At 32.8% G+C, this 13,509-nt stretch overlaps 1 protein-coding gene across 1 annotated transcript; it reads right to left on the reverse strand.

Moving 5' to 3' along the window:
• Positions 1-220: 220 nt before the first annotated feature.
• On the reverse strand, positions 221-1,305 carry LOC114736354 (uncharacterized). The gene has a single exon (XM_028924141.1). The coding sequence runs from the start codon at positions 1,224-1,226 to the stop codon at positions 531-533; it is 696 nt and encodes a 231-aa protein (XP_028779974.1). The 5' UTR covers positions 1,227-1,305; the 3' UTR covers positions 221-530.
• Positions 1,306-13,509: the final 12,204 nt, after the last annotated feature.

Here is a 13,509-nt window from a genome sequence, read left to right on the forward strand (position 1 = left end):
ATAAATACAAATAAATAATGTCTAGGAAACAAATTACTATCTCATGTACTTAATATAAGACTCAGTTTATTAATTTAAGGAGATTAAAAAAGTTTAAAAAATCATTTAATTATAATAAATCTGGTATTAAAAGAATTTTGATAACTCACCAACGTTTAATTCTCAAAAAACACACTTATTAATACAGTGAAACACACACACACACACGCACACACAGAGATCACTTCATCATCAGCTTGGATTGCCAGAACATCTGGTACATTGGCATGCACAAAACAAATATCTCCTATATAATAACAGATGTTATGAATATAAATGCTCAATCCATAGGTGTACAAATTATAGCTGTACAGATACAGACCACTGTAAATTCCCCAAGCAAAGTGAAAAAATTGAAGATTTTGAAAGAATCTAAAACACCATAAAGCAGATCAAATAACTATCGCCATTCATCAGTGACCAGAGCTCTCATCAGCAGCAACCCATTCATCATCCCAACAAGGACCAAATCCAAATTCAACAAACCATAATCAATATTGTCTGTAACCAAAAACATTCTTCCCGTTTCCCACCACTCTGCCACCGCCATAACCATTGCTCCTTCCTCCTCTGGCTTCGCCGTTAATGGCGTTCGCAGCGTACGAAGACAAACTCTTCAGTTCATCGATGTTCGCATAGCTCTTTCTGGCCATCAGAACCCTTCCATTACCACCTTTCTTCTCCCCTGCGCTCGCCGACTTGCTCCCTCTCGAATTTGACAAAACCCCATTATTCGCCTTAGAGAAGCTCTTGGCCGGCGGCGTCATCTCCGGCAACGAGGGAAGCGTGTTCGTCGGCTTCCGGTTCTCTTTCCGCAACGCCGCAGAGAAATCCGGCACCGATTGAGCAAGAACAGAGGACCCTTTTCGTCCAGAAGCCAAGTTAGTCTGGAATTTGACCTGTTTTCTCGGTGGGGTTGCTCGTTTCGGTTCCTCATCTTCTTCGAAGGCTCTCGCATACTTCCTTCGCAGTTTCGCTTCCCTCAGTTCGGCGTAGGCTTCGTATCTGGGACCTCGCTCCATGATGAAGCTATCGGCGGAGGTGAGTTTGAGAGGAACAGGGCAATCGGAGTTCGAATTCTGATTGAGGATCAGAGAAATGGGGTCGAGGGCGTGGAAGAGAGCTCGAAGAGAGGGGTTTGATTCGTGGGATTGTTGCCGTTGCAGAGAGACGTTAATCTCTGCCATTCTTGATGGATTTGAAGCTTTTTTGTATGTGGCAGAGAGATTTAACAGGTCTGGTACTTTTTGTGATTTGCTCAGAAGTAGCAGGAAGGTGTGAAGATTTTGCAACGGTCTAATGAATCGTCAATTCAACGAGGGAGAGAAAGGGGCTTTTCCCAAGGTTTACGTTGCAACGTTCCAATTGGAGGTGGGTCCCAGTGTTAGAATCTAAGGAGTCTTTATTAACTGTTTAATTATTTTATTGGGTTTACTAGCACCAATGTCAATTAATATAACTATTAAGGGAAAACTATATTGAAGGTACCTATACTTTCTCTCAATTTTTAATTTGGTATCTATGTGTTTTTTTCTCTTTAATTAAATATTTAATTTTATCTTTTTAGCAATATTAGCTCTTATAACTTTGTTTTATTGATATTTTTAGTCTCTATATAAGGATTAATGATGTTAATAGAGGAAAAATAAAGATTTAGTTAAGAACAAAAAACACATAGGTACCAAATTGAAAATTGAAAAAAAGTATAGATACCTCCAATATGGTTTTCCCTAACTATTAATATAAACTATTTTCTGGCCAAAAAAACACACAATTATTAATATATTATCATAATCAATTATCAATTATTAATGCCAAATATAAGATTTATAAATTATAATAAATCTCAACTTTTACTATTGTTAAGTATAATTATGTGTTCTGGCAAAAACAAACAATTATGTGAATATTTAATTATCTATGGAGCTATACAAATGAATCCCAAAATTCATAATTTGTTTTTTATACAACCGGAAAAATCCTACGATTCATAAATAGTATAGCCATGTGGGAAAAAAAAACTATTGAGGGAATTGCTTTTACATTGTCATATCCCAAATAATAAAAATAAGATGTTGCTCTAAAAAGATTTACACCAAGTTTTTTTTGGCCTTCAAAAAGATTTACACCAAGTTGAACCGTTATACACTTGTACTAAAGACGTATTTGGCTTGGCATCAAGGACAAGGTGAGGGAAAGCACATGATAAATACAATAATTATTATATGATTATAATCCTTAATCAGAAAAGTACAAGGATTTTTAATTAGATTATGCCATTATTTTAAGGAAAAATTACATATGGTCCCAAGCGACAAACCTTATTAACAAAGATCAAAAACATTTTTTTTCCAAAAATAATCACTTCAAATACATTTGGTAACTCCTAAAGACCTCACAAATTAACCCCTTCTATTAAGACAAATATCTATTGATCCTACTTATGTTATATTATTTTAGTGAAATAAGGAATAAATTAACAGCAAAAAAAGTCATTTACACGACTATAAAACTTTAAGAGGTTTTATTATAAAAATTTTAAAATTTTTAAAAATTATCCACACATAAGCAAAAATTTAATATACACGTTTTCTGACTTGTCTGGTATCAGTATCAGATGATCTTTTTCCATGTAAAAGAATTTGAACTTTCGCAATCTTTTAAAAAAAATGTGTTAATTTCAGAGTTCATCATTCACCAACGATTCATCACTCAAGAGAACAAAAATATAACAAATCTATTTCATTTTAAGGTTATGTAATTTTTCTCAATAGCCAAGTAAAAATATATATTTCTTTTTAACAAAGCTGATAATCATACCCAAATCAAACTAGCCAAAACAACTAAAAGATTTTCGACCAATCTCTCTCTGTAATGTGAGTTATAAAATTTTGGAAAAATTACTGTAGAGTCTCAAGCAAGAGATTTTATCACTGTAAAGTCCCTGAAAATGCTAAAATAAATCTGAAGTCCCAAGGGATTTAATTGTGAAGGATTTCAATTGTGCAATCACAAAATTACCCTTATTCATTTGAAAGAAAACATTAGAGGAAAATGTGGGGGTTTCTTTTGCATTCGCACAGCTCCGTCGCATCTCGCCTCTCTCCCTATTACCTCTCACCTCTTTGATTGTGATATTCTGCTCTGCTCCTCGCTTCTATGACTCCGTCTCTACCTCACACTTATTGCTTCCCATTGTCACTCCTAACCTCCCTGTTTTTTACTTCTCATTCTGTGGGTTATAAAATGACGCTTTGTTTTTTGCTAATTAATGCTCTGTTTCTGCTGAAAATGAATGAATGTGATAGTTTTTTATTGTTATAACTCTTGTAATGTGATGGTTAAATATGTTGTTCATGAATACATTGAAGGTTGTCAATCTAACTGTATGACTTGTCAACGACAAGTGATTGTGATAGGTTGATATGAAGGATGGTAAGTTTAAGCAGGAAGTATTTGTTCTGTTACATCCATATAGGGAGACAATTTATTAATGATGTAGAAGGTAAATGCAATATATTGGAGGTGGTGTGAGAACAAGAATGATTAAGGAAGGCACAGCATATGAAGAATTTAAAATAATGGTAACATCAATTGTGGGGAAAAAAAGTAATGGAATGGTTATAAACTTCACAATAACCTTGCATGAGTGTATATTTGTAGACCTTGTAGATAATGGAGGAGTGGAACATTTAATTAACTTCAATGGTGACAGCAACCATGTATATATAGGAGAAAATAGAGACGAAAATTCACAACTAACAAAGAATGTTCCAATAGAAGAGCAACATGTGTGAGTTGTATTATTTAAATTTTAAAGTAGTGTTGCATGTTGTCAATTGTTCTGTTTAAATTGTTATTGCAGTGGTCGAAGGTTGTCATTAATAATCCCATGACTTGTCCTGTTATGCAGAATGAAAGACTTGTTCAGAAGTTCAGATGTATTGTCTATGTCTCCATCCAATGTGTTCAGTGAAGAACCACTATCATTACCATGTGGTTCACAAATGATGTCAATCCCAATTTTAAAAATGAATTCCAAAAAGTGGAAGCATTTTGTGAATGCATGTAACAGTATTATTTTGTAAATGTCATTACATACACATCAAGTTCTCGGTCATTATGTACACATGCAACCCACCTGCTTTTTTGAGTGGGTTGTAAATTTGGTATTATTACATTATACATATATATATAAAGTGGTAAATGACATCTAAAAGTAATATGATATAATATCATATTTTTATTTTGTTGTACTTGTCAATAGATTGTCATGGACTTGTTATCACATGCTGTGGAGGTTGTCATTGGTAGTCTGAATTAAGTTATTGATATAACATGACAATTTCATGTACTTCTAGTGTTTTATGATTTCTTAACATGTGATTTTAGTGTTAAAGTTGCGATATGATATTATTTGGTTATAATTTGATGTCATGTGAAGGTTGTGCTATCCCATAAAGTCAGTTATAAGCAACACTGCCGAGGTTGTCAATAGATTCCCCTTGTGTTGTTAACACTTACCGTTAAGGTTGTCAATGAATCCCTGTAATAAAGTTCTACTGTAATCAATTGGGTTCACTTAAAACTGTTAATGACTTGAAAAAGCTTCCCATTTTATTGTTAAATTTGTTCTATATGATAATAATACTATTTGGTTCGAGGCTGTGCTATCCCACAAAGTCAGTTGTCAGTGACACTGCTGATGTTATCAACAGATTCCTCTTGGCTTGTTAACACTTGCTGTTGAGGTTGTCAATAGATTTCTGTAATAAAATTCTGCTATAATCCAATTGGGTTCACTTAAAGTTATTAATGACTTGAAAGAGCTTCCTATTTTATTGTTAAAATCGTTATATATGATAACAATACTATTTGGTTAGAAGCTGTGCTATCCCACAGAGTCAGTTGTTAGTGACACTGCCAAGGTTATCAACGACTTCTGCTCGAGTTGTCAACACTTGTTGTTAAGGTTGTCAATGAATTTGTACAATAAAATTTTGCTGTAATCCAATTTGGTTCACTTAAAATTATTAATGACTTGAAAGAGCTTCCCATTTTATTGTTAAAGTGGCTATAAGTGATAATAATACTATCTGATTAGAGGTTGTGCCATCCTACAGAGTTAGTTGTTAGCGACACTATCGAGGTTGTTAACAGATTCCTCTTGGGTTGTGAATACTCGCTATTAAGGTTATCAATAGATTTCTGTATTAAAATTTTGTTGTAATTAAATTGGGTTTACTTAAAACTATTAATGACTTGAAAGAGCTTTCCATTTTATTATTAAATTTGTTATATATGATAATAATACTATTTGGTTAGAGGTTGTGCTATTCCACAGAGTCAGTTGTTAGTGACAATGTCAAAGTTGTCAACGACTTCTTCTTGGGTTGTCAATACTCGCTATTGAGGTTGTCAATGAATCTAGCAGAGAAGACTGTGATATATATTTGTCATGTCATCATAGCTAGCATTTGTTTTTTCAGTATTAATAGCCGTATCATTTCTAGACATGATAAGGATATTAAAGAAAAACTTTATAACCATTAAACAATGTCAATACACATTAACTTAACTTTATATTTAGCTGTCATTATATTATCCAATAAAAAAGCAAAATGCTATATATGCTACCATTTCTAACATATTGTATTTCACCTTCTACACTATTAATAAATTGTCTCCATATATGGAGGTAACAGAATAAATACTTCCCGCTTGAGCTTAACATCCTTCATATCAACTTGTCACAATCACTTGTCATTGACAAATCATGCAGTTAGATTGACAACCTTCAATATAGCAATTAACAACACATTTAACCATCGCATTACAAGGATTATAACAATAAAAAACTGTCATATTCATTCATTTTCAACAGAAACAAAGCATCCATTAGCAAAAAACAAAGCATCATTTTATAACCCACAGAATGAGAAGCGAAAAACAGGGAAGTTAGTAGTGACAATGAGAAGCAATAGGTGTGAGGCAAAGATGGAGTCATAGAGGCGAGGAGTATAGTAGAATATCGCAGTCAAAGAGGTGAGAGGTGATAAGGAGAGAGGCGAGAGGCGACGGAGCTGTGCGAATGAAAAAGAAACCCTCACATTTTCTTTCAAATAAATGAGGGTAGTTTTGTGATTGCTCAATTGAAATCTTTCACAATTAAGTCCCTTAGGACTTCAGATTTATTTTAGAATTTCCAGGGACTTTACAGTGATAAAATCTCTTGCTTGGGACTTTACAGTAATTTTTCCTAAAATTTTAACAAAGCTGATTAGCAGAAGACTCAAAAACATTATGGATAAGGTGGTAGGAAGGCATCAATGTAGCTTTATCACTGGGAGACAGAGTAGTGTGACAACATTATTATTGCTCAAGAGATCATTCATTATATGAAACGAAAGACTGGTAATAAAGGATGGTTTGCAATCAAGGTGGGCTTGGAAAAGTTTAAGAGGCTTTATTATAGAAATTTTAAAATTTTAAAAATTATCTACACATAAGCTAAAATTCAATATACAAGCTTTCTCACTTGTTTGGCATCAGTATCAGATGATCTTTTTTTATATAAAAGAATTTGAACTTTCTCAATCTTTTAAGAAAATAAGTGTTAATTTCAGAGTTCATCACTCACCAATGATTCATCACTCAAGAGAACGAAAATATAACAAGTCTATCTATTTTAATTTAAGGTATGTAATTTTTCTCAATGGCCAGGTAAAAAATGTGTGTGTGTGTGTGTTTTTTTTTTTAACAAAGCTAATACTCATACCCAAATTAGACCAACCAAAACAACTAAAAGATTTTCGACCTATCTCTCTTTGTAATGTGAGTTATAAAATTTTAACAAAATTGATTAGGATAAGACTCAAAAACATTATGGATAAGGTGGTAGGGAGGCATTAATGTAGTTTTATCACAGGGAGACAGAGTAGTGACAACATTATCATTACTCAAAAGGTCATTCACTCTATGAGACAAAAGACAGGTAATAGAGGATGGTTTGCAATCAACGTTGACTTGGAAAAGACGAATGATAGACTGGAGTGGCCCTTCATTCTTGGTACTCTCAAGTTAGTGGGCATTGATGATAAACTATGTAGACTAATTATGGTGTGTATTACTAGTGTTTCCTTCTGAGTTCTTGAGAATAGAGAACCTATTGATGAATTCCAAGCTTCTTCAGGTATCAGAGAGGGTGATCCTATCTCTCCTTACATCTCTATTTGGCTATATCTACTAGGATATATGGGTCTTAAGATGCCAAAAACTCTTTAACCCCATGAGCAGTGATGAGTACTAGACCAACAAGTCCAGTTTCCTTAGGGCCTATTAGGATCGAGATCTCATAAATAACTAAGTTTTATGGTAATTTTTTAGGAGAAGTTAAAGTGCATAGCAGATCCCAGGGTGACTTCATCAAGTTAGAAGTAGATGGTTCAGTCTTAGCTAATGAAGATAGTGGATGTAGGGGAATTGCCAAGGACAAAAATGACAATTGGATAACTGGTTTCAAGTGCAAACTCACTAAGGTTCCACCAACCATAACAGAATTAATTGGAATCATACATGGCCTAAACCTTTGTTGGGCCAAAGGGTATAGGAACATTGTTTTGTTTTTCAACTATATAAAAGCCTTGAACCTACATACTAGAAGTTGTGTTAGTTCTCATCCATTCAGAGACATGGTTGAGGATGCTAGATTATTGTTACATAGGGATTGGCATGTTCTTATTAACGATACCTTTGGGAGCATTTAGATTTTTTTTTTTAGCTAAATCTTCACACATAATGGTAGAAAATTTTTGTACGCTTACCTTTAGAGTAAGAGGAGGAGGTTGATGAAGGGGTTTAGGACTTCGTTTTATTGTATTGTCTTCCTTTTTTTTTTAATAAAGTTTCTATTAAAAAAATGTAATTTTCATAAAAGATATTGAGAGGATGGAAGATTCTACTAGACCTTTGACCTGGAAAGATAAAACATAAAATTGTTGGGAAACTGGTAAAATGGATTGGCGGTGTGGATACAGACTAGCCAGTGGCGGTGCTAGTTGGTCCAAGGGGATCTGGTGGGCCATTTTTTATATTAAAAAAACTATGATTATTGGTGTGGGTTAGACTCAATTTAAAATGTTAAAATTAGACTTAGAGTTTTGAACTTGAGTAGTGGGTTATGATAAAATAATATGAGAATTAATTTATAATTTACTAAGATATTTTAGAAAAGCCAATATATATTTTCTTATAAATAATTAATTTAACTAATTTTCTTATCCAAATTAATTAAGTAGATCTTTTACACACACACATACAACTATCACATGTTTATTTAATCTTATAAAAGTGTGTGTAGTAGAACAACAAATAGATAAAAATAAAAGATGGACAATGCTCTTTATATAACTATATATGTATATATAAAATGTTTAATTGCATATGTAATTATATGAATGGGACAATGTGCATGTGAAATTTGAGGGTCAACATCCTCCAACTATTTTATATAATATATTGAGAACTGCATGAAATTTTTTTTTATTTAAAACAAAAAAGTGGGCCAACCTGCAGGCTAGACTGTGGTGGAGCATGCCTAAAGTGATATGGGCTAAAGTAGCCCACACCATGGTGAGTTGGGCTTGCGGCCTTGACCGTATTACCAATAGTATATGAAATACGGCTAGCCTACAGGGCTGCGAGCTTAAACGGGCAAGACTTGCAGGGCCAAAATTTGAGAAATGTCTCATTTTGTTAAGCCCAACACTTAAACTGATGGGCTTAGGGCTATCCAATAGGTTTTTGGCCCGTTTAAGAAAAAATCCAATTTTTTTAAAAAATATTTTTCACATGTTTTATCCAAAAAAGTGAAAATAAAACAATGGAATTACTAATAAAAGGCATAAAGATGAATAAAATGAAGTCACAAATACAAAAATCATATCTAAATATCCATCAATATCCAAGAACATCTAAAACATCAATTAACAACAAGAAAACATCCAAAAATTCTATCAACGGTACAAATGTGTAATAGATAAACACTATCATTAATTTTTTTGAAACTTCATCATCACTATTATTAGTTGCTCTTCTTCATGAGTATGCTCTTCTTTAGTAACAAAAATATCAAATTTTTCTTCTTCATAAAAATTTTACTTTTAAATTTTATAGTCTATCTATTATTTTATTTTAGTTTGAGATGTATCGTTATTAAAACTCATAAATTTCTAATTCAAATTATAGAATCACAATTATATAAATATAAAAATACTCTCTTATCAAATATATATATCGTTTATAAATATCAACACATATTTATAAACCCTTTTTGTGCAGTGAATTCTTGGCTTAATTGGTAGATCAAACAGCAATTTTGTGATCTAAATGTAATTGTTCTCTGGGAAAGAAATAAAAAAAATATCATAACTGATCAAGTTAAGAACCAAGTGTCATATTTTTAGCACTTTTGGGCTGTGAACCAATTACTCCTTTAATTTGTTTTATCAGGCCCAGCCCAAAAGCGATAGGAGGGAGATAGTGAATAGTGGAGTGCGGCATTTTGAAGGAACCGGAGGGAAAGAGCACTCTGTTATGAACCGTTGGAAGAGATTTGGAGGCAGCTCATCTCATCTTCACTCTATATTCACTACCTTAGATTTGCTTAGAACAGATCATCACCACACGGGATTCATTTCTTCCGTCTTCCATACACTTCCACTCTTGATCTGATCATCATCAACTCCTCCCTGCAATCACTCCGCTTCTGCAGCCTCCAATCTTTTCTCATTCTCTTCCACTCAATCTCCATCACTTCCACTATGACCGAAGCATTCTTCAGTTCTCTTGTGGTGCGAAGTCAAAATATGCGTGGCTGATCTCTATTGTTCTTCCTAGAAGTGTAGCCGAGCCTGAGTCTCCGATTTGGTAGGGAGCTGTCTTTATTCCATAGTTCTATTCTAGATTTGTATTTTGAACTGGACGAGTTGTACGTTTCATCTTATGATTTCAGGATCTGAATTGGATTGTTATTCTGCTGGAACTAACGAATGTGTTTGAGAATCGTAGAGTAATAATTCATTTGCCAATCGAGTTTAGTTTGCCTCATTTGTTTTTTGGTAGAATCAATTTTAGTGTCTGGTCAAGTTGATTTAAATTCTATGATTGATTCGAATGATGTCCAAGATAATGTACGGTTGTGCTTATCATAGAGCTACTAAATTATTACTATGCTCATGAATTTCAACTGAATTGAGTCCATACTTGTTATTAGACTGCTACGGTTTTAGAGTTTGATTGATGAGGGAGCTAGCGAGTTGTTAGCTCATACTTTTGATTCAGTGAGTGAGTTCCAATTCTTAAGGGTATGTTTGGCTCAATAAGAGGAAGGGGAGGGAAGGGATTTTAATGGAGGGAATGGGAGGAGAGGAGAATAGAAAGATTTTAATATTATCTTGTTTGGATTTATAAAAAAAAAAGAGTAGAGGAAAAAATATTTTAATATGGATAATTTTGCTCTTATTTTATTTAAGATATGGGTATAATGGTCACAACATGACAAAATATAGGCATAATAGTCACAAGATGACAAAATATGGATATAATGGTCACAACACGACAAAATATTACCCTTTCCTTCTAAATCCTTCCAATTTTGGAGGGGAGGTTGAGGAGGGAAAGGGAGGAAAATTTTTTAAAATTCCCTCTCCTCCTAAAATTTGTGTGTTGCCAAATAAAAGGAAATGATTAAAATCCCTCTCCTCCCTCCCAAATCCCTCATACCAAATGTAATATCGGTTATCTTCAACCTATTACGAACCTTTTTAAACTCCAAATTTTTATAATACTAACCATGGTAGAAAAGAATCTTGGTATAATAATTGAAAAAAAGCTACCATGGTTATAAAAAGAAATTCGATTCGCCAAAACTGTTAATCATGATAGAAAAGATTTGAACTAATTATTCAAAATGTCTATCATGATTATAAGAGTTTTACTAAACAAATTGTATGAAAACCGTAATTAATAATAATATTTCACAATAATTAGGCCTTGGGCTTTGCAAAGCCTAGCAACTCACAATTCATCTCTAAGCTCATAACATGATATTTTTTGAATAAAATTTGTCCAAACCAACAGTAATCAACTACTTTCAAAAGTCATTGTGGGTTCACAACTTACAGACCCAAGCAACCCAGCAACAAAAGTAACTAAGACCATAAGTCTCAATTAAATCAGAGTATGCAAAGAGAGCTATATGTGGCAATATACAATACTCATCACATGACAAAAAGGAGGCTATACAAGATAAACTTGATAGTTAAGCCTTCACTGCCTTCCCTGACGAACCGGCCCTAGAGCTATTATCTGAAAATGTTAAACCACGGGGTGAAACAAAAGCCTCAGTAACCAACAATCCTACTCATCAGCCATACAAGTAAGTGCTTGAGAGGTGTCAAGTGGAACAGTTATAAAAATCATAACATTCACAATTGTCACATGGTTATATATATACACACATATCAAAATACAATATCTCACTCTCAATTCCACCTTATTTCCTCTGACTGAACCCATGGGCTAGTACTGTCCCATGTGACTGGTAGCTCAACATAATAAGCTCACCGATCAAGTGATGTGAACAGGCCAAAATCCACAGAGCACAGGATCGGACCATGGGTTCCCCCTCTAGTCCACTAGCGGGGTGTCATACGCCCTAAAACACATAAAAGGGCCAAAGGATCAACCAGTGTACATCTGGCGTCCTCCCACCTTATTACCTCTATAATATGTACAAAATTCACCCCCTTATTCTCCCTATAATATGTCTCCCACCAATCAACGTTCACCATCCCCTCTCGTATTTATACTCATGAGAATAGTCATTTACTAATAACATAATAACTTTCACATTTACCAAAATCGAGATTTCAAATTTTCAATAATCGACATCAATCCTCAAACCATTTCTCAATAAATTCTTGTTCCACATGACAAATTTATAAATTCATAATTTCATACTATTTTTCAATAACATAAAGTATCTCCAGGCAATTTTAACAATAATGCCTTCTATTGCTCAAATAATAATTCGATAGCATTTCAAGAATCTCATATAACTTGAAATCACTTACAAACATCATACAAGTATACATAACAAGTGGAAAGTGGTTACCTTTCACCAAGGCTATAAAAAGAATTACTACAAAGTCAACCCCGTGCTCAAACCAACAATCCAATAATCAATCTACACCATTAATATAACCACAAATTAATATTAGCTAGTTAATTAAGCTTATATATATATATAGTTAAATTTCTAATTTAATAATTTTTATTCTAAATTCCCACAACTCTCATAACCCAAAATTAAATATTTTAGAACTAACTTATAAATTTTTCTAACAGGCTAAAATATTCATTTCCATCCTCTGGATTATTTACTTTAATAAAAAGAATTCTCCAAAATTCTCAAATATGAAATTATTATATTTTACATTCTAAAAAAAAACTCTATTTAAAGTTTAAACCTCAAAATAAAATCATCAAAAATTCAATAGTAATGCAAATATTTATAAATAAATAATCTACTCAAAATTCTATTAGTATAACTATTATATTTCTTTTTCTCCACAAATAATAAACTCTTTTACCTAAAATAATTATTTTAAAATTTTCAGTCATCCAATAACTAAAACTAAACCGATTAAAATCTTAATAATATGCCAAACAACTCAAATAAATTATTTAACATAATTTTGATCGGTACAAATATAATATATCTCATAAATAACAGATTTTTCAACTAAATAAATTAATTTAAATATTAAAAACCAACAAATAGGCAAATCTAAACCGATAGAAATGATCTGCTATAATAGATCTATAATAATGTGGTTAAAACTCATCAAAACTCAAAACTTATCCCATATATAAGTCTCAAAATTTTCTCTAATTACTGTAATAATACTGTTATTGGAAAGCTCAAAATATATAGGAAATATTTATGAAGAAATTTTAATGAAAAGAAGTAATTTTATGTACCTAAATTATCTCCAAAACTTGCCTTCTCCTTCACAAAGACCGCAACTCCGCTCTTGCTATCTCTCTCTCGCTCTCTCTCTATCTTTCCCTCTTTCTCTCCGTGCACCCACATCTTCTACCTCCCATTCTCTCTTTTATTTTCCATCTCATTCCATCCTCCAACCACCCTATCTCCAATTTTCCTCTTTCATTGACTTCTTCTCTCCCAAATTTCCTTCTTCATCTTTAATGCTACCTCCTTTTCCACCGAATTCGGTGGAAAAGGTGGTATGTTTTTTTTTTAATTACTAAATTATTATTATATTATAACAATAAAATATTATTATTTTATTTTTATTTTTTATATTTTTTTAAATCCTAAAATAAAATTTAGGATATTACACCAAACACACCCTAAGTGGACTGGGAAAGCAGAGTATATTTCTA

Source organism: Neltuma alba, unplaced genomic scaffold (assembly GCF_004799145.2).
Source record: "Neltuma alba isolate B1F8T4 unplaced genomic scaffold, ASM479914v2 tig00013329_pilon, whole genome shotgun sequence".
Taxonomy (NCBI): domain Eukaryota; kingdom Viridiplantae; phylum Streptophyta; class Magnoliopsida; order Fabales; family Fabaceae; genus Neltuma; species Neltuma alba.

Excerpts from the sequence above, each read along its gene's own strand:
- LOC114736354 (XM_028924141.1), bottom strand. The coding sequence starts at position 1,226 with ATGGCAGAGATTAACGTCTCTCTGCAACGGCAACAATCCCACGAATCA.